The sequence below is a fragment of the Dromiciops gliroides genome, chromosome 3, assembly GCF_019393635.1.
Source record: "Dromiciops gliroides isolate mDroGli1 chromosome 3, mDroGli1.pri, whole genome shotgun sequence".
NCBI lineage: Eukaryota > Metazoa > Chordata > Mammalia > Microbiotheria > Microbiotheriidae > Dromiciops > Dromiciops gliroides.
In genome coordinates, this window is record NC_057863.1 from 625,332,596 (window position 1) to 625,353,174 (window position 20,579).

General features: G+C 51.3%; 1 protein-coding gene across 2 annotated transcripts in view; it reads left to right on the forward strand.

Moving 5' to 3' along the window:
• CTNNBIP1 (catenin beta interacting protein 1) overlaps positions 1 to 20,579 on the forward strand; it is a 58,715-nt gene that overhangs the window by 31,326 nt on the left and 6,810 nt on the right. For both annotated transcript variants that reach the window (XM_043995147.1, XM_043995146.1), the window contains 2 exons: positions 6,582 to 6,703; positions 7,395 to 7,485. In XM_043995147.1, coding sequence (XP_043851082.1) covers positions 6,608 to 6,703; positions 7,395 to 7,485 — 187 coding nt within the window. In that variant the 5' untranslated portion in view covers positions 6,582 to 6,607. The remainder of the gene's footprint in view (positions 1 to 6,581; positions 6,704 to 7,394; positions 7,486 to 20,579) is intronic.

The following is a 20,579-nucleotide window of genomic DNA, read 5'->3' on the forward strand; positions in this document are numbered from 1 at the left end:
GCCAGCTACACCTGAGCATTTCTGGGGTCTCATTAGCACATGCAGAAAGACTGTTGGGGTGAGATTCTTGGAGAAAGCCGAGTTGATTGATTGGAAAGTCCTGGACTCCTCCGGGTTGGAAAGGCCTCTCCCTTCGAGGCTGTCTGCTCCATCTGTGCCAGAAAAAGAAGCCTCCCTGATGCTCCCAGTAAAGTGCTCGTCCAGCCTCTGCCTGAGGCCTCCCAGGGTAGCCCCTCCCATTTGGGGGACATCTTGAAGTATAGGGAGGTTTTCCTGACTTCTGTCCTAAGTATTACTTCTTTGAAACTTTCATCCTTTGCTCCTGGGATCCTCCTTCTGGGGCTGAGCAGAACCAGTCAATTCCTCTTCGGCAGCCCTTCAAATACTTGAAGACAGCTTTCAGTCTCCCATAAGTCATCTATTCTCCAGGTTAAACATGTTCCCCTTTTAAAAAAATGAATCTTCCTGTGGCATGAATCCAGAGGCCTTTCCCCATCCTGGTCATTGCCCTCTTCTGGACATTCCCCAGCTTTTGATCCCCTTCTTAAACTGTGTTCCTGTTGCCATGGGGAAGAACTCTGGACAGCAAGCAGCAGACCAAGACCCCCTTTGTATCGCCAACACTTAGCATAGTGTCCTGGCATAGAGTAATGGGCTTAATAAAGGCTCTGGCTATCTACCTATGTCTGGTGTTAGGTGGAGGACACAGAAGCTCTGGTCTGTGAGCGGCTTTCAGCTTCAGAGGCCTGATGCCATCTTTGTAGTCACTGGTAGCCAAATGAGCTGCACATGACTGTTTGATGTTTTAATACTGAACTGAAGGGCTGCAGAGTTCATGGGAAAGAACCAAGTGTGGTCCAAGACTGGCACCAGCATCTTTAACAGGGGGCCTGGGAGATCAGGCTATAAAGGGCATCCTTTCACTGTCTTGGAGCTTTCTAGCTAGAGCCATGGGAGAAAGTTCCCTGCAGATTCCTGGCTGCAGTGTGCTTCCCCCAACCTATGTGGCACTTGTAGGAAGACTTTTTAGGAGTGAATGTTTCAGCTTGCTGCTCACTAAGCAGGTTTCACAGGGCCCTTTCACTTCCGGAAGGCAGAGGGTGGAGCAGTGAGGAGCCCAAGAGCCTCAGGACCGACAGGCAAGAAGCTGCAAGGAGATTCATGCCCTAGAGAGCCCGGGCCTCACTCCTCTGTAAAGGGCTCCCCCAGGGCAGCCGCTGACCCTTGGCATGATCACTGCCTCATAGGGGACCTCAGAAGCCATTGAGTCCAAACCATGCCTGCCTGCCAGTCAGCTGGGCTCTGCCTAAAGACCCTGGGGGAAGGAAACCCTATACCCATGGGGCAGCCTCTCCACTCTGGGACAGCTTCAGTTGTTAGGTGCATCTTGGCAGCTTCTCCCCTGGCTCCTGGCTCTGCCCTCGGGGCTGAGCAGCCTTTTAAAGACTTGAAGATGGAGCTCTGGTTGTCCCCAAGTCTAGTCTCTTCCAAGTTAAACATGCCTGGTTCTCCATTTGACCCACGTGATATGATTGGTCCCCAAACCCTCACTCTCTCTCTTTCTCTCTTTTTTTTTTTTTGTAAGGCAGTTGGGGTTAAGTGACTTGCCCAGGGTCACACAGCTAGTAAGTGTCAAGTGTCTGAGGCCGGATTTGAACTCAGGACCTCCTGATTCCAGGGCCGGTGCTTTATCCACTGCACCACCTAGCTGCCCGCAACCCTCAGTCTCTTTTACTGGGCATGCCAGATTATCTTGTCTTCCCTAAAACGTGACTCCAAGAACTCAGGCCTAGTCTGACTCCCCGATGATCTGGCTAGGACACAATACAGATGAGCTGTCTCTTCCCTCGCCCCAGATATTCTGGGCAGCGTGAGAGGGCGTTAGCTTTCTGGGAGGGCTTTATCACATCCCTGACTCACATGGAGCCAGATCTTTTTAGACAGGCCTCAGCTTCCCTCTCTTGAAAAGATGACTTTAGTATTTGGAACTAAGCATAAGACTCCCTTTCTATCCCCATTAAATGTCAGTGTACCAGATTCAGCTCAGTGCTCCAGTCTGTCCCGATCTTTTGGGGCCTGGACTCTCTTAGCTGATGTGTTAGCAACCATCCCTCTGAGGTTGTATCATCTGCAAGTATTATAAATGGGCCTCTGGGCCGTCGTCCAAGGCACTGCTTAAAATGGTCTAGAGCTGCCTCCTGGGACCCTGCCTTGGAGACCCGGTCTATGCAAGTTGACATCAGATCAATCCATAAACATGAAGTGCCTACTTGTATGCTGGGACAAAAAGTCCCTCCCCTCAAGGAGCTTGCAGTCATAACACAGACAAATATAGACAAAGCAAGCTACATCGATGGTAAGTAAGCCACTAACTGAGGGAGGGCACTGGAGTTAAGAGGAGTTGGACAGGGCTTCCTGTAGAAAAGGAAATCTGGTTAAAAAGGAAGGCAGGGAGGTCGGTAAGCAGAGTGGAGAAGGGAGAGTGTCCCAGATTTGAGACACCCAGAGAATATCCCCAGAGCTGAGGGAGTGTCTTGTTTGTGGAACAGCCAGGAGGCCAGCGTTACCGAGCCCAAAAGTATGTGTTAGGGAGTAAGACATAAGAAGACTGAGAAGGCCTTTAAATACCGAGCAGGGGCTTTTGTATCTGGTCCTGGAGGAGACAGGAAGCTACCGGGAGGTGACATGGTTGATCAGACTTGTGCATCACTGGCTGAATGGAAGATGGATCAGAGCGGGGAGAGACCTGGGCAGGCTGGCCCACTAGCAGGTGTGTGGTGATGAGGATCTACCCCAGAGAGATGACAGTGTCAGAGAGGAGAGAAGGGGCCCATTCAAAAGATGTTGCAAAGGTTAAATTGGCCAGCCTTGGCAACAGCTTGGACATGGCGGAGTGAGAGCATGAGGCCTTCAGGTTAGCTCCCGGGCAGTGAGCCTGAGGGACCCAGAAGGTGGTGTTGCTCTCTATAGTAGTAGGGAAGGTAGGGGAAGAGGACTTAGGTGTAAAGATAATTAATGAGTTTGGTTTTGGACATACTGACTTTAAGATGTCTACCAGACATCCAGTTTGAGATGTCTGCAAGGCATTTGGAGATGCAAGATAGGAGGTCAGCAGAGAGTTTGGGGCAAAATAGGTAGAATTGAGGGTCATCAGCATAATGATACTTAATGACCATTTCTTTAGGCGTGGCCACTTGACCATTTCTGAGTCCAATTAATTGAATGATCCTCTCACCTCATATCTGGCCATTTTGTCGACAAGAATGAGATAATTTGTTAAATGCTTTGCTAAAATATAGACTGTATCTGCAACATTTCCTCACTTTCCCAGTATAGTAACAGTTTGGCACGACCTGTTTGTTGGAGCCATGCGGCTGCTCCTTGGGATCTTTGCTTCCTTTTCTAGTGTTTACCAACCATCCTTTTTTCCCCCTTTTTGTTTAGAATTTAATCCCCCCCCCATTACATGTAAAAACAATTTTTAATGTCCATTTTTTAAAACTTTGTGTTCCAAGTTTCTCTTCCTCTCTCCCAACCCACCCTGCTCATCATTTCTTTCTTTTTTTCATCATTTCTTAAAGCACAATAGTGGGGGCAGCTGGGTGGCACCAATGGGTAAAGCACCAGCCCCTGGATTCAGGAGGACCTGAGTTAAAATCTGGCCTCAGACATTTGACACTTACTAGCTGTGTGACCCGGGCAAGTCACTTAACCCTCATTGCCTTGGCTGCCCCCCCCCAAAAAAAACACAATAGTGTTCCATCATATTCTCATCCCACAATTTGTTCAGCCATTCCCAATTGATGGGCATCACCCCAATTTCGAATTAACTTTTTAAAATCTCTTTAGGATACCAACCTAGTAGTGGTATTCCTCGGTAAAGAGTATGCATGTTTTTATAGCCCTTTGGCCAGCCATATGAATTTTTTTCAGGACTGAAATTCAAGCCCACAGACCTATAGTTTGCTAATGCTATTTACTGATCAGGACACCATTTGCCCTTCTCCAGTCCCAAAGAGACCTCTCTTGTTAGTAGCACTCTCAGGTCACGGACATCTGCTTTGGAGCTGGGGTGGGACAGTCTCCAGTGTAAAAGGCTGGGGTTGAATGAGATGGCCTCTGAGACCCCTTCCCACTCTGAATCCTATGAGCCCAGACACTGAAGTTGAGAGGGAGGCCAGTGGCTAGCCCCACACAGATTAGCTGCTGGCGTCAGATATAAAGACAGCCAGACCCCCAAGGTCTTTATTTCCCAAATCTTATTTCTAATGAGGACAGGGCTTCCCACTGCTTGACCCTCATGTCATCTGTCCAGAACTCTCAACACTATTTTCTCTGTTTGTTCTAGCCTGGGGATTGTTGAAAACAATTGGTCGTCAGTCCATTTGGCTGGACCTTAGGATTAGGCCTCAATTTCTAGAGCCTGGTATCCTTTGGGCTTATTTTTTTTTAATTAATGAAGTATTTTTTTCCCTTTACATTTAAAGATAGTTCTCAACTTTTGTTTTTACAAGCTTTCCAATTTCAGATTTTTCTCCCTTCCTCCCCTCCCTCCCCCCTTCCCTAGACAGCAGGTAATCTGATATAGGTTTTATATATATGCATATGTCTATATATACATATAACATTAATCCTATTTCTGCATTAGTCATGTTATAAGAGAAAAAATCAGAGCAATGACGAAAAACCTCAAAATAGAAAAACATCAGCACCCAAAACAAAAGAAATAGTATGGTTCATTAAGCATCTATACTCCACAGTTCTTTTTTTTTCCCCTGGATTTGGAGATCCTCTTCTATCATGAGTTCCCTGGAACTCTTCTGTACCATTGCATTGGTGAGAAGAATATAGTCTATCACAGTAGATCAACACTCAATGTTGATGATACTGTGTACAATGTTCTTCTGGTTCTGCTCATCTCACTCATCATCAGCTTACATAAGACCCTCCAGGTTTCTCTGAACTCCTCTCTGCTCATCATTTCTTACAGCACAATAGTATTCCATTGAATATGAATACATATACCACAAGTTGTCCAGCCATTCCCCAGTTGATTTGCATCTCTCTAATCATTAGAGATTTAGAGCATTTTTTCATATGGGAGTAGATAGCTTTGGTTTCTTTCATCAGAAAACTGCCTGTTCATATCCTTTGACCATTTCTCAATTGGGGAATGACTTGGATTCTTATAAATTTGATTTAGTTTCCCTATATATTTTTGAGATGAGGCCTTTATCAGAAGTACTGGCCATAAAAATTGTTTCCAGCTTTCTGCCTCCCTCCAATTTTGGATGCATTGCTTCTGTTGGTACAAAAATTTTTTAATTTAATGTAATCAAAATCATCCATTTTGCATTTCTAATGTACTCTATCTCTTGTTTGGTCATAAACTGTTTTCTTTTCCAAAGATCTGATAGCTGTACTATTCCTCTCTCTCCTAATTTACCTATGGTATCACCTTTTATGTCTAAATCACTGTATCCATTTTGACCTTTTTTTAGTATAAGGTGTAAGAGGTTGGTCTGTGCCTATTTCTGTCATACTATCTTCCAGTTTTCCCAGCAGTTTTTGTCAAATCCTGAGTTCCTATCCCAGAAGCTCGAGTCTTGAGTTTATCAAACACTACATTACTAGTGTCATTTAATACAGCGTTTCCTGTGCCCTTCCACTCTATTTCTTAGCCAGTACCAGATAGTTATTGATGACTGCCGCTTTATAGTTAAAGCTCCAGGTTTGGTACCACTAACCCATTATTTTTTTTAAGGAATATACTTTTTTGTCTTTCGCATGAGTTCATATTCTGATATACCTCTTGCCCAACTCGGCTCCTCTAACAGAGAATCAATGGACATAACTGACTTTGGGTCATGTTTGTGGCTCACAGTGTGTTATGTTGAGTGGGGTTATGATTGGAATGGCTGTGTATGTAGTAAATGTAATGGATTTCCTCTTTCCACACTGCTCACCCTCCCCAGCTCCCAGAGCCCAAAGCTTAGATGTGTTTTGCCTTTCTCTGGCTCGGGTACTTGGCTTGGCTTGGCTTGGCTTGGGAAACCCAGGGCTCTTAAAGTATCTATTTCCTCCACTGCCCTTTGAGTGGAGGAGGCAGCCTGGACACAACAGCATCCTAATTAAGAGAGATAAGAGAGGGCATGCACACCCTCAGACCTCTGCTGACTGGCTGCAGCTGAGCCTGCTCGCTGCTGGGAGAAGGGGTCAAGGAGGGCTTTGGATCAGGGAGTGTTCCTGGGGAGCAGGCCTGGCACTGCTGACGAGAGCAGCGGGCATGTGTTTGGCCCTCTCTTCGTGTCCCTTCCCGGTCCTTGGCTTCGGCCGCTGGACATAGCTGCTAAATCCAGCTGGCCAGGCTGGTGGTGGGAGGAAGAGAGGACCCTGACACTGTCTCCAAGCATCCCGGGCCAGCTGTTAAGCTCCTATCAAAGGCCTGGCCTCGGGTCAAAAAGGTGTTTGGGGAGGAAGGAGAGTGGTGAGTCCCCAGCAGGGCCCAGCTCCATACACAACTCTCTGCCTCGGGGTGTGGCTCTCAGCTTCACCCTCGGACTCTGGCCCTTGATCCGCAGGAATCTCTGGAGTTGGACTGAGGGGAATGAACCGTGAGGAGCTCCCGGGTAGAGTCCGGAGGAGATGTATATTCAGCAGAAAGTTCGGGTACCTGCTCATGCTGAGGAAGATGGGATCAAATGTAAGTTCCCTGGTGTGCTGAGGGCTGCAGGCCAGGGCAGAAACGGTCGCCTTGGATTAGGAATGGGAGGTGCCCAGTGGGTGAGCCAAGCTAGGCCCCTGGGGAAGTTGGCCTGTGCCCACACCGGGACGAGGTGTGTGATGGTTCTTGGGACGGGGGAGGGGGCAGAGCCTCCAACCCTGGATGTTCCTCCTGCAGTCTGAGCCTGGGGCCTAGCTTGTGCATGGGCGGTCACACATGGGAAGGTTCCTGATGGTGGGGAGGGAATGGGAATGGGGCGGGGATGGGGCACTCTGGGCTGGGAGCAGACAGCACACACCTGGGGTGATGAGGTCGGCATGGATGGCCCTCGGGTTTCTAGCAGGCCGTGGTATTTAGGACCATGAGCCTTTTTTGATCCTGTGGTAACCAGGGGCCATGGGTTGAGGATTAGGGTCTCATCCGGTTTCGGGGCTGCAGATTTTTAAGGCATGCACATGGATTTCTTCCTGAGCCATCGACGGCTCGGATGCTTAGTACTCAGGTGAACGAGGAAGAAGGATCATTGAGAAGAGAATGCCGCCGCTCTGGACAGCGTCAGAGAGGAGGCCTGTACCTTGGTGTTTGGGGGTGACAGGGCAGACCCTGCGCCTCTGCAGGTAGGACTGTTTTCTGTCCTTAACCCGGGCATCCATCTCTCTTCCCTTTGCAGCTGACAGCCAGTGAGGAAGAGTTCCTGCGGACGTATGCAGGCGTGGTGAGCAGCCAGCTGAGCCAGCTCCCTTCACACTCCATCGACCAGGGTGAGTTGGGGCAGAGACGCAGAGAGCGAGATGGGGCCGAGACACAGAGAGCGAGATGGGGCCGTGGAGACAGTGGCTCGCCTCTGCAGGCCCCTCTGTGGGCCTTCCTTGTGCTAATGAAGGCCTGGGGCCTTTGGAAAGTGACAGGCAAGTTACCTGGGATGGAGGAACAGGAGAGACAGAATGGCAGGGATCCAGCCTGCCTCCACCTCCAACCCACCAAGTCCCGAGCCCTGCATCTTAGCAAGGGGTGGTTTTCAAACATCAGTAAGTCAGTTAGTGCCTCCCCTCCTGTGCCTCAAACGGTCAGTCAACCAACAAACATTTATTAAGCTCCAACTCTGTGCCAGGGTCTGTGCTAGGGACAGCAAGTAGACAAAACCCTCAAAAGTTCTTACACTCGGTGGGCTTGTGTTTTGTGTTGTGCCTGGTCCCCCCCCAGACTGTGAGCATCCAGAAGGCAAGCACTGTGCGGCCTCTCTGTATCCCCAGGACTTAGCCGAGGTCCTTGGCCCCCAGTGAGGACCTAATAAACGTTTCATTCCGTCTCATGAGGGAGAGGTGCACATGGACATATGTGTAAAACAAGCCCCTTTCCCTTTCCTGGGTGGGAGCCAAGTAAATCCCAGTCAGTTCCAGGACCTTCTCCTAAGCAGCTGCAATGCCAGGTGTTGCAGCCCTGTTTATCTGGGAAGGCTTCGGGCCTTGTCTCTGCAGCCTCTGCCTTCATGGCCAATCAGTGCCCTGGGGAAATGGGGATAAGGTGGCCTTTCTGGCCTGCTGAGGACTCTGAAAAGGAGCAGCCTCTTTAACCTCCAGGCCTGGTAGACCTGAGTGTCCCGCACGCCTTCGTGGTTTGGAGAGAGCAAGGGCTTGGCTTTACCGGCATGTTAGACCTTTCCAGACTTTTGTTCTGGCCAAAGTAAAGATGGTTCTTGTGCCTTGTGAGTGGGCACTGAAAGGGTTCTCAGGATGCTGAGCCAGGACTGCTGATTGCTGTATTTGCTTATCTGTGTCATCTGAGCTTGGGGTGGGCAGGGCTGCTGAATGCCAGGGGCTTGCGTGAGGGTTACCGCTTCTCCTCTCCGTAAGACTGACCTAGATCCATAACCAAGTAGAAGTCTCCTGTCTTGGGGCCCTTGCCTCTTTTAGCAACTGGTTGACTTGGGCGTGCCAGGCTGGATGTGCCCAGCTCAGCCAGAAATCTTCCCCCTCCCCAGTTGAATTGGTCCAGGCAGCTGCCCGTCCCCCCCCACCCCACCCCAACACCCTACCTCCAGGGGCTGTGCCAGACTAGCCTGGGCATCCCGGAGCATGAGCAGCCTGGCGCACAATGTTGGAGGCTGGGGGGAGGGGGAGATCTTAAGAGGTGGGCCTGGTGGGGAGGACAGCCTGCTTCAGGGCTCATTAGTATGTGTCCCCTGGGCCTCGTGGCCCGTGGCCAGGCCCTTCAGCTTGGAGCAGGCTGCGGGTGCCCAGCAGGCCTGCCAGGGCTGAGCAGCCTAGAAAAAGAAGCTGGGGTCACGGATGGGCTGTGGATATTTTTTGCTGCACCTCTTCTTTACCCACATTCCCCTCTCACACGAGGTTATCTGCATTGGCCAGGCCTGTGCCCACAAGCCAAACCCCCACTTCCCTCAAACCCATTGCCCTGTAAGAACATGCTGGGAGCTCTGTGTAGCTGTGTTGGATCTGGGGCAAGGCCAGAGCTCAGTCTGACCCCTCTGGGCTGACCGGTGGGGACAAGGCAGCTCCACTGACCTGGAAAAAGGAGGTCCCTCGTGCCCTGAAGCAGCTGCTGCTTTTCCACCAGAATTGGGGGGGGCTGTTCTAAGGGAGAAATGGGCTACCATAGCCTCTCTCTCATGTGTGCGCTGCTACACCTTGCGGGTACCTTGATGGGCCAGGCCCGCAGACCAGCCATATGGGCAGCCCCACTGGATTCTCCTCAGGAGGACAGCCTGCTGAGAGCCCCCAGGACATTGGCACCCAGAGCTAGCACCATTCAGGTGGCTACAGCGTTGTGGAACACTGGGAAACAAGCCAGAGGACTGGGGCCTCTTGAGCCCCACAGGGTGGGCGGGGGGGGGGGGACAGGCCCCGCCAACCCAAGCAGCTGAGCTAGGAGGAATAGGATCCCTCGTGCCAGCCAGCCATCTGAAAGTCACACAGACACCCATTGTCTCCCTCTTCTGGACAAAGAACCAGAGGCAGGCTGCCTGGCTGGACGATTCGGGGCTGCAGATCTGAGGAGGGGCCTGGTCTGGTCTCTGCCTGCCCTGGGGCCATGGTGGGAGTTCCTTCCTCCTCTCCCCTACCCTTGGTCAAATTTTAAAAGAACACTGGGTTTTTCCCCAGAGTCCTGGTGCAGGAGGCCTTGGGGATAAAAGGACTGGTACCTGCCCAGCTGGCACAGTCACTGGAGCTGGGAGGGGGGCATGGCAAAAGGGAGGCAGGAAGAGGAGACGGATGGATGGGGACAGATGAAAGAGCTAGAGCAGCTGGAATGGGAGCCTCTGACCACTAGGGTGGCGGACTCCCTCAGCAAATGGGACTATTCCCCTTCCTCCCCAGCCACATCCCTGCCCCTCCTACATGCTCTCTCCCCATGAGTGCTCTCTAACCTGAGGGCGGAGAACCAGCCTGAGCAGGCTCCTTGGCCTTCTCCTCCCAGGCCCCTCTGGTGGGAGCCTGAGCTCCAGTCGCTTGCTGTGGGGCTGCTGCCCTCCACCACCCGCCCCCTGCCACTCCACAGACTGGAGAGTTGTAGGAAGGCAGCCATGGAACAGTTGTCAAATGTGAGCCAGGGTGAAGGCAGGAAGCCTGAGAGGGAGGAGAGGGGCATGGGCCTAAGGCAGTGTCAGTGGCAGCTGCCGCCCCAAGCAGGGCCTGGATGCCCCTGGGCTTGCTAAGGGAGGAGAGGAGCCTTAATAACCCCAGAGTTGACCAGAGACCAGGGTGCTTCTGGCTTTGAAAAGGGAAGGCAGGCTATGCTAGAGGGCTTCGGAGGGCACTGACAGGCCTCCCAGGAGGCCCCTGAGCCGTGGGGCGCAGTGAGCTGCTCTGATTGTTTCTTCTGGGCCAGGGCTGCTGGGAAGCCCCCAGGAGCAGGCAGATCTCCTTTGTGTTGCCAGGCCTACTTTGGAGAGCAGGACAGGCTGAGGCAAACTTCTCAGGTCAAGATAAAAGCTGCATTTATTTTAGACCACATGTCCTCTCCCCCATTAGACTGGCAGCTCCTTGAGAACAGGCATTGCTTCTTCTCTGTCTCTCTATCCCCAGCACTTAGCACATGCCTGGCACACAGTAGGTGCTTTCTGAGTGCTTTGTTGACTGACTGGCACTTTGACCAGGCTCCTTGAGGGGCAGCTGCTCCCGCCCTCTCCTGCCTCAGGCAGTTCCCACACGTATACAGAATCCAGGTCACTCACTGAAGTCAATGGCTGCAAATTCTAGGCCTCCCAGCAAAACCTTAGGATAGCTGATGAGGTCATTACCCTGCCTTACCTGACGTGGGCACCAACCACTGCAGGATCTGTCTGAGCAGCCCCTGAAGGTCCCTCTTCATAACTAAGACTGACCCATCTTGTCACAGAAAACACATGGGACGTGTCTGATGTGGACACAGACTTGTCTAATTTTCTGCTTACCTCTGATAACAGGCCTCTCTCAGTCCTCACTCCAGAGCAGGAACCTTGGGCACAAGGAACTTGCAGGCTCTTGACCTTGTTCCCTTAAAGAGTGTTTTCAGGGAAATGTCTACAGCCCTGAACTCTTTGTGCTTGTTTGATTGCTTACAGATGGGCCTGTGTTGTCTTCCTTAGTAGAAAGCTGAGGTAGCCTCCTGGGGTGAGGAGGGGGAGGAAGGGGAGGAGGTCTCCAATTTGAAAGACCTGAGGGTCTCACCCAAGGAACCAGCCTGGAGGACAGCGCTGCTTACCCGAGCGCTTTCTAACATGCAGAGCTGGTTATGTTGCCTCTGCTCTGCAGGGCTGGCGCTGGCCACGGCCACAGAAGCTGGACTGGGCAGGAAGGGAGATGCCTGTCTCTTTATATTGAAGGAGGGAGTTCAGGCCCCCCCTCTCATAAACAGGAAGGTGATCCCCAAGAAAAAAAAAATCCAGGCTTGGATTTCTGTCTGGGTAAACCAGTGAGAACAGGCCCAGTGAGGATTGAAGGGGCTCTGGGAAAGGAAATTAATCTTCTCTGACTTAATCAACACTTACCCAAGAATTACCTGTAACCTAATAATAAAACATGTGCAACCCCAGTGTGCTATGCACTTGTGTGCATGTGCGCAAGTGCGTGTGCACCCCCCCCCCCACACCCCCCCACCCCCCCACACACACATGCTTTTGAGGGGAAAACCATCTAAAGCAAGGGCAAAGATGTGCTGAATAGAGGGCGATGTGGTTCCTGATCAGCATTCTGGCCCTGAGACTGGCCTCGTGGGAGTGTAGAAGAGCCTCAGTCTGTCCTTCTTAGCTTGGATAACGTAGTTACGTGTCTAGACTGAGGACCAGCCACTGAAAGACCTCAGGGCCCCCACCAGAAAATGGCTCACATTTCAGCTTACCAAGCTCTTTCCCAACACTTAGTACTGAAGCCAGGCAGGGAAAAGAAGTCCTGTCTTCATTTTACAGATCAGGAAACTGAGGCTCAAAGACATCACAGGGCTCCTTGGAAGAACAGGTCAGTCAGAATTCCACACCTTCCAACCCCCTTGCACTGTGCTATCCTTCCCAAAATGATTCTTGTTACCCATTAGGGAAGAAAACCATTCCCAAGCCATGAGACAGGACGTTGGGCAGAGACTTGTTCCAGGATGAGGACTGTTAGCCAGCAGAGCATAGGAGCGTGTTCTGCCTCATCACAGGGACAGTTAGCGCAGAGCAAGATGCTTAACAGCCTAACACAGAGATGAAGGTTTAACCAGAGTCACAGAATGAGGGATTTGTTCTGTGGTCAGGAAGGACTGAAGAGCCTTGTGGGGACTACAGAGAGCCTGAGCTTAGAGGAAGCCTGATCGTCATCTTCCAAGCGCTCTAGTTGGAGGGATAAACTGCCACCTGCTTCACTTGGCCCCAGAGGGCAGAGCTGGGAGAAGCGGGGGCAGGGCGGGGGGGGGGGGGGGGGGGGGGGGGAGGTTCCAATGGTCACATTGAGATTTGGATGGAAGGCAAGACAACTTAGCCACAGTGTCATCCCAACTGGCATGGAGAGGGAGCAGTTTCCCCTCACTGAGGGTCTCCATTCTCTGCTGAGGGTGTGGAAAGGGCAGTGGCGGGGTTGCAAGTGAGTTCCTAGTGCCCCACCTGGGTCCTTCTTCTTACATTCTTCTCCCTTGCCCATGGCCTCTTGCCTGGGGTAGAAAGGGGGCCTGAGGCCACATTTCTGCACCTGTGCAGGACAGAGAGAGGCAGCCTCTACTCAGAGACAATAGATGCATGCCCTGGGGAAAGGCGGGGGGGGGGGGGCTGGTGCCAGCCCCGGGGCCTCAGTGCAGCTGCCAGGGGCCTGGGAGTCCCGGAAGCTCAGTGTGAAGCTGGGGCTGTCAGAAGCAGAGTCACCATTCATAGAAACGGATCGCAGGTGCCTCGAGAGCAGGGAGTTTTGTTTGCTTTGTTTTCATCTGCTCAGTCCTGCATGCTGGCTCATGGCAGGGGCTGAGTAATGTTCCTGGATAGGTGAGCTCCAGAGGCGGTCTGTTCCACTCTTGGACACCTTGACAGAAGCGGCTGCTCAGACATCCACGGGGGCTCATGCCCTCCAAAGGCCTTTCCTCTCTGTTTCCATCTGTTGTTTTCATAGTGTTCTTAGGAGCATAGGACTGCAGAAAGAACACTGGATTCACTAAATGGTCTGGGTTCAAGTCCTGCTCTGCCTTGCTGCTGTGTGACCTCGACAAGGAGTGGGGGTAGGCACCTACTGTGTGCCAGGCACTGTGCTAGGTAGTTTACATAGACTATCTCATAACAATGCTGACAAGTAGGTGCCATTATTATCCCCATTGTATAGTTGAGGAAACGAGCAGAAGTTGACTGGCCTGGGTCCCACAGCCATATTTGAACTCACGTCATTGACAAGTCACTTTCCTCATGGTCTGAAAGGAGGAGATCAGGTGAGATGACCTCCCAGACCCCTTCTCCCCCAGGTGGGCCTGATTCAATTTCTCTTTCATTTTCAACAGATGAGGAGATTGAAGGTCAGTGAAGGGATCTGTCCAAGGTCACAGAGCTGGCCCTAGAGGCCCCTTTCCTTGTGCTGCCAGGCTTTGTTCTTTCCATGGGTCACACACTGATCGTTTGGCTCTTGGGGGGCTACTTCAGCTTCCGCTTGTGTTTGTCCTTGGGAAATTCGAATCCACTTCCTCCAGATAAGACGATGCCAGAGACAAGGGGCCTCTGACAGGAGCTAATCCAGCTGGCCATGACTGCTACCCCCGCCCCCTCCCATGCTCCCCAGGGCCTGCTGGCTGCATGGCTCCCACATCCCATCTCCTCCTCCAAGTGTCCTTGTGGGTAGTTGTCAGCTTGGAGCACAGCAGATGCCCTGGAGCCTGCTACCTGCCCTTGGCTTCTGAGACCTTGGTGGCTCTGTGGCTGCTGTTTCCATGGCAACCAAAGTGTCATAGTATCTCCAGGAGAGAGCTGGGCCTCTGGAGAGCCTTGAGGCAACTGAGCTGAGGCACGTGGCCCAGCCCAGCAGAGTGAGGAGACCATATGAGTAACTCCTGCTGCCCCACAAGGGGCTGGATTGGGACCCGTGTTGTGTTTTGTGCGTCCTCCAGCTGGCCCAGGCACCAGGCTCAGTTCCTTGGGGGCTCTAGCGATAAACCTACCTTGTTGATAAGATAGTCAGGCAGCACCTGCTGGCCTCACACTTGCCTGGTCTAAGCTGGGGGGGCATACAAGGGGTGTTAGGGGGATAGGCTATCACTGATATTCAGCAGGGCCAGTTTCCCCATGGATTTTTGGTGGAAATTTGTTGATGTTAATTCTCCAGGCAGAGAAGAGGAGATGTTTTACCTCCTGGTTGTGAAATTGGAGAGACCCTTGAACTTGGTGCTAAGATTTCTGTCTTTGCAAAGTCTTTCTTGTATTTAATTTGTTAGTTGGAAAGAATAACTAGAGTTTTTGGAGTCTGTGAAGGGCCTAAGTGAAATGATTACCTTGAGAGAGAAAACCCCAAAGGGACTAGAATTTTATTGGTTCATAAAGAGAGTATTGGAACAGTTATAATTACTCTGAGATCCCTCAGACTCTCCTGTTTCTAGGCAGTGAGGTGCGGCCATACTGCACAGACCACTGGTCCTGGAATCAGAAGACCCAGGTTCAAATTCCACTCAGATGCTTCCTCTTTGTGTGGCTGAGGGCAAGTTGCTTTAGTGGTGTCTGCTCCATTTCTTCTGTTAAATGGGGATGATCCTAGCATTGACCTCCTAGGGTTGTTGTGAAGATAAAACGAGATACTTAGTGCTTGACAAACCTCCCAGCATGATGTGAATGCTAGATATTCTTATCATTTCTTGTGAGCTGGACGAGTGGTGTAGTGGTAATATTTTTTTTAATTGAAAAGAGAGAATGAATGTTGGAGGATTGAGTTCCTTTGTCTTTAGCACACACCAAACGGCAGTCATGGGGCCGGGCTGCCCCGTGACTCAGCCCCGGACCAGACAGTGAGGGGAACCTCCCAGCATCGCAGGTGGACCAGCCTGCTTGGATCAGCAGATTGGGGCCCAGCTCCCCATGAGGGCGGGGCTCATGTGCTGAGTCCACCCAGGCTTTCCAGCCAGACCCTTGCAGCCTTACTGGGAGGGGCTGTGCAGGGGAGCAGTGAGTTTGAGGACCCTTGTTGGGTTCTCCCCTGCCTACCACTTCCCCAATGACAGATCAACAAAGGTCACCTTTGCTATTAGCAGAGCTCATCAGGTCATAGCATTTGGTCCAAAGACACTTACCTTTTCCTGGTAAAATTCTAGGATGTGTTACTGAGGGGGTAATAAGAGCAGAGCATCTAGAAAACAATAATAACATTGCTTTAGGGTCACTAGAAAGTTGCCTAGCACTTTATAGACGTTAGTTAGTTTGTCCTAATAACAACCCTGGGAGGGTGAGGAAACTGAGGCAGATGGGTGAAGTGACTTGACTAGGCCTTGTCACCCAGCTAGTGAGCATCTGAGGCCACATTTGAACCTCAGGTCTTCCTGATGCCAGATTCAGCACCCCCATCTGCTGGGAGAAGAGGTGACCATGAAGAGCCTGGATGTATCATTAAGAACTCACCATGCCGGGCTGACATCGAAGGGAGGAGGGAACAGGTTACCCACCTGGTAGATGAGGGAGGAGGGTATGGGTTTAGAGGATAGTTAGACCAGGTGGGGGTTTCGAACTGGGCTAATGGAGTAGACCCGAGTGCACTGGCTAATGATCCCTCATTGCTTCGAAGGTTTTCTGGCAGGGTCCCAAGGATCTGCCCTTGGCCCTGGGGCTTACCTAGATAAAAAGGCAAATTTGCTTGAAAGAGGCAGGATTCCAAAAGATTTCTCCAGCTTGGAGCATTGGCCTGGATCTCATAAGGGTGAATGTAGTGTCCCTACACGGGGTTAAATAGAGGCCACTTGGTCAGATGAAATGGCAGAGAGCACTTTGTGTGGAAAACATAAAGGAGGTTTTTGAAGCTGGCTGGTTTCTGGCCCCCAGGAAAGCCTGCTTCAGTCTTGGACTCCATTCAGAGAGGCCCGGGGGTCAGGCCGAGGAAGATGACAGTGCCACTAGCCTCTCTGCCCCAGTCAGACCTGTCTAGAGCATTGGGTTCAGTTCTCAGAACCCCATGTTAGCAAAGACACTGGCTGACAGGCTCTGTTCTTTCCAGAGGAGGCTGTGTGAGCCTGGAGACAGGAGACCGGGGCCAGCCCTGGGAGCTGTCTCCCACTATTGGGAGATCTGTCATGGGAATGAGGGTTCAGCCTTGTTCCGCTTGGCCCAGAGAGTGAGTGGAGGAAGGGCCCAAGGTCTCGGGGGGCAGGGGGGCGTTTTGGGCTGGACTTGGGGGGAGCTTTCCTGACCACGAGAGCTCTCCCCAAGGGGAAGGTTCTGCCTGGGGGGGGGTGGTACCACTTGGGGCCCAGGCCAAGATGCTCAGCTCCTTTCCCATTCCTTGTGTTAAGTATTGAGCTGCATAATTCCCTAAGTGAGCTGGGCTGGGCTAAGTTCTTCACCTTGCTCTGCCTTGGTTTTCCCTCCTCCTAAGGAGGGATTGCACTAGATAAAAGTCCTAAGATGCTTTCCAGCTCTCAGTCCTATGACATTATGAGCTCAGCTTAGAGTCACACATTTTAGAGTTGGGAAGGTCGACCCAGGATGGATATCTTTGAGGATAGAGTTAATGTATGCATGCACCAGGGATGGCTTCTGCCGCCTCCCTGACCGATGAGCATTCAGCCCTGCCTTTGAAGACCTATGGGGAGAGGAAGCATGACCAACAGCTGAGACAAGCCCCTTCCGGAACTGGCTGTCTCTAAGGAGCCCAGGCCCTGTGTCTAAGGGACGCCCCTTTGCATGTTGGAAGCAAGATGCATGGAACAGGGGAGAGCAGTAGCACCAATGACTCATGAACTCCAAGGCTGACTGAGCAAAGCCAAGAGGCCAACCCTCCCAGGAGGGCAGGCAAGACAGGGCCAAAGGGTCTCTGCTAGGATTTTCCCGGGGGCCACCTAGTGAGAGGGCTTTGTGTACACTCACACACATTTGCATATTTCATCAGCCTTTGGGGAGAATGTTCACATTTATTCTCTCCCACATTATTGCCTGCAATCCCCAACACTATGCAGCAGACGGCTGAGTAAGTGCTAAGAGTGGGGTGCAGGGGGAGGTGTCAAAGGCTCAAGAATTCTTTTAGAGGCCCTGGTTTGGAGCCTCCTGGATTCTAATGCTTTGTGTGCTGGTCTGGCTGAATCTGCCTCTACTGGAATGTAGGAAATGTCCACCTTGGGGGCGTGCTTTGTGGAAACAGGTTAATGACCCCATTGTCCACCCCTCGGCCCGCTGGCCAGGAACTCGGGAAGGCTGGCCATTTTTCCCTCCCCAGCTCCCTTGACCATAAATGCTGAGTGTGGAAGAGGCAGGGCTGGGAGAGGGGAAAGGGAACAGGACTAATAACCTCCAGTTCGGGCTCAGAGAGCGATGGTTGATAGGAGCAACAGATTAGTAAGGAGACTAGCCCAGGAGAAGAGCTCTGGGCACTGGGACAGTTGATTCCCTTAATTGTAACTAGCTAGGGAGAAAAAATAAATGCCTGATCATTACAAAAAATAATTTTTTTTAAAGTGAGGCAATTGGGGTTAAGTGACTTGCCCCAGGGTCACACAGCTAGTAAATGTTAAGTGTCTGAGGCAGGATTTGAACTCAGGTCCTCCTGAATCCAGGGCCGGTGCTCTATCCACTGTGCCACCTAGCTGCCCCCCAAAAATATAATTTCAAAACAGTGGGATGACTATTCTTCAGAATGAAACTGGCTCTGGCTTTTCCTTAAAGTGGAAATAGCATTAATAGGATCACAGATTTAGAGCCAGAAGGGATCTTAGAGGTGGGTAAGTCTACTCCACACCCACACCCCCATTTTACAGATGAGGAAATTGAGTCTAAGAGTAGAGAAGTGATTGTCTCAGCTTCCACAGCTAGTCAGTGTCTGAAATGGGATTTGAACCCAGGTCTTCCTCACTCTACCCACTATATCTCCCTCACCACAGTGATAACATTGAGGAGATCTGGGCTAGGCAGTTTCAGAAGCCCATTCTGTGGTCTTGAGTTGAAACTTCAAGAACACAGGTTGTGGAGGGAAGTAGAGGGCCTGCCTTGGAATGGAGCTTCTGACCCCTGAGCTTTCCCTGTCCCCCATGACTGGCTGGCAGGTAATTCCAGAGACCTTCCATAAGAGCATGAGCTTTCCTCATTCTCCACACACAGGCCTAGACAAGAGCAGCCTCCAAAGGTCTTTCTTGCCTCTGAGATGAATTATGCATGGTAACTGCTCTCTGGACAAACAGCGGCATTCCTCTGAGCCCTTGTTTCCCAGCTCCTCTCTACTACCCGCCCCAAAGAATTAGACTTTAAAGGCAGAGACAGAGACAGACCTGGCAGCTTCCTGGCTGCCCCGAAGTACATTTTACAACTTCTCTCCCCCAAACTCCATTCACAGGAATCCCTCTTAAGCAGAGCAGTCTGTCATGGAGAACAGTCCTGGGCATGCCTCTGCATCCTCGCTCAGCATTACTCACTCAGACTGCATTCCTAGGGGTTTAGACTGACCTTTAAACAGTGTGTCACGGCCCTGCTAGGTGCCCTTTTCAGTGGGTAGGGTTGGTCTAGATAGGAGTGACTTCAGGTAGAACGAGGGGAGGGGGAGGGCATGCTGCTTCCACACCCTTGAAACTCAGAAGAATAGAAATGGCAGGTGGCAAAGGGAAGGCCTCTGGGCCTTGGCATATCATTAACGGTGCTCTCTGGTCCCTTACCCAGTGTCACCAAATCAAAACAAGATCTGTTGATGAGAAGTAGCAATAAAGAAGTTTTATCTGGTCTCATCCCTTAGCAGATTTAGTGTTTGCTGGAGCAGTGATGATCTTTGAACTTCTTCCCTTCAGGGCCTACCCCCACCCTCCTAGAAGGGACCATGGTCAAGTTGGTAGGAGTATTTACTCCCATCATTTGACCTTTATTCGTCCTTATTGGCTGCCTCTGTAAGACTGGGACCCTGACACTCTGCCTGTCTGCAGATGACCAGCCTCCCCCTCCAGTTTTGAAATTGATAACCTTGTGATTGACCTTCCTCTCACTATATGTTTTTAGAGCTTATCGGTACCTGATGATTTTCATTTTCTCTCCCGGTTTGAATGGAAGCTCTTGAGGGCAGGGCCCATGTTTGTGCCTTTCTTTCTATCTCTAGGGCCCAGTACAGGGACACACACACACACACACACACACACTAAGTGCTTAATAAATGCTTGCTGACTGACTGCTCGAGGCACGTATGGCAGCAGTCAGATTCTGGCCACTAAGAAGAAAAGAAAGCAAGCTGAGTGATATTCCCAGCCCTGAAATTCTGTTGGCCTCTTCAGCCTGATAGAGAGCTAAATGTCTATCAGCCTCCCTCGGCGTCAGAGCCTGCATCTGCAGTGCCTCCCAGAGAGGAATACAGAGAAAGCAGGAGCAGTCACCAGCCTGTCTGAGAGCACTTGACTGCTGCCAAAGCTGGCTTAGTCACAAAAGGATCGAGGTAGCAGTATGGGAAAAGCCGGCCCTTGTTAAATCCCCAAAGACACGAGATCCTGTTCGAGAAGCTGTGATGAACGAAAGCCCGGGAGGATTCAGAAAAGGGATGCCGAGGACAAGAGCTCTGGCATAGCCCCACTCTCAGAGACTCCTGGTCGTCTTCACTGTAATCACCACAGGGAGAAGCCATTTGGCTGTGGAAGGGAGGAGTGAATTCTTGAAAACTGTGCTGAAACTTCTTCTTCAACTATTAAGACCCATGAAGGAAAGCTTCCTTCCTTGCCTGTCAGGGTTTTATTTGGTCAGAAATAATGGCCAGACATGTGCTAGTATCAGGTGCTGAAGGAGCCAGTGAAAAGCCCCAGAACTGAGCCAGGTAAGAGATCCTCTGGCATGGTCTTAACTGCAGACTTCCCAACGTCCCCCTGGAGGGACCCAGGCTGTTTTTGATCCTGTGGCCCAGTGAAGAGCTTTGGGAAAACTGAAGAATCCTGAGGAGAGATGGAGGGAGGCAGACAGGAGCAGAACAGAGCAAGCTTACTACCAATGCTGCGGCTACTGATTCCTCTTTACTGCCCTGAGGTTCATTAGTAAACATCTCCCTTCTCCCTCCAACCACCCCTCCCTATCTAGTGGGATAGGAAGGAAGCAAATGGAAACAAATTCAGCATCTGTTAGGTCACCAGCTCAGCTACCATGCAGAGTATGATGTAATCTTGGATTCTGCTGTCGCTAGGAAAATCTGCCTGCAGTGATATTGTGTGGTCCTCAGAACGAGGAGAGAACAGTATGTTCCTGGGATCCTAAGGGAGAGACTGCAGG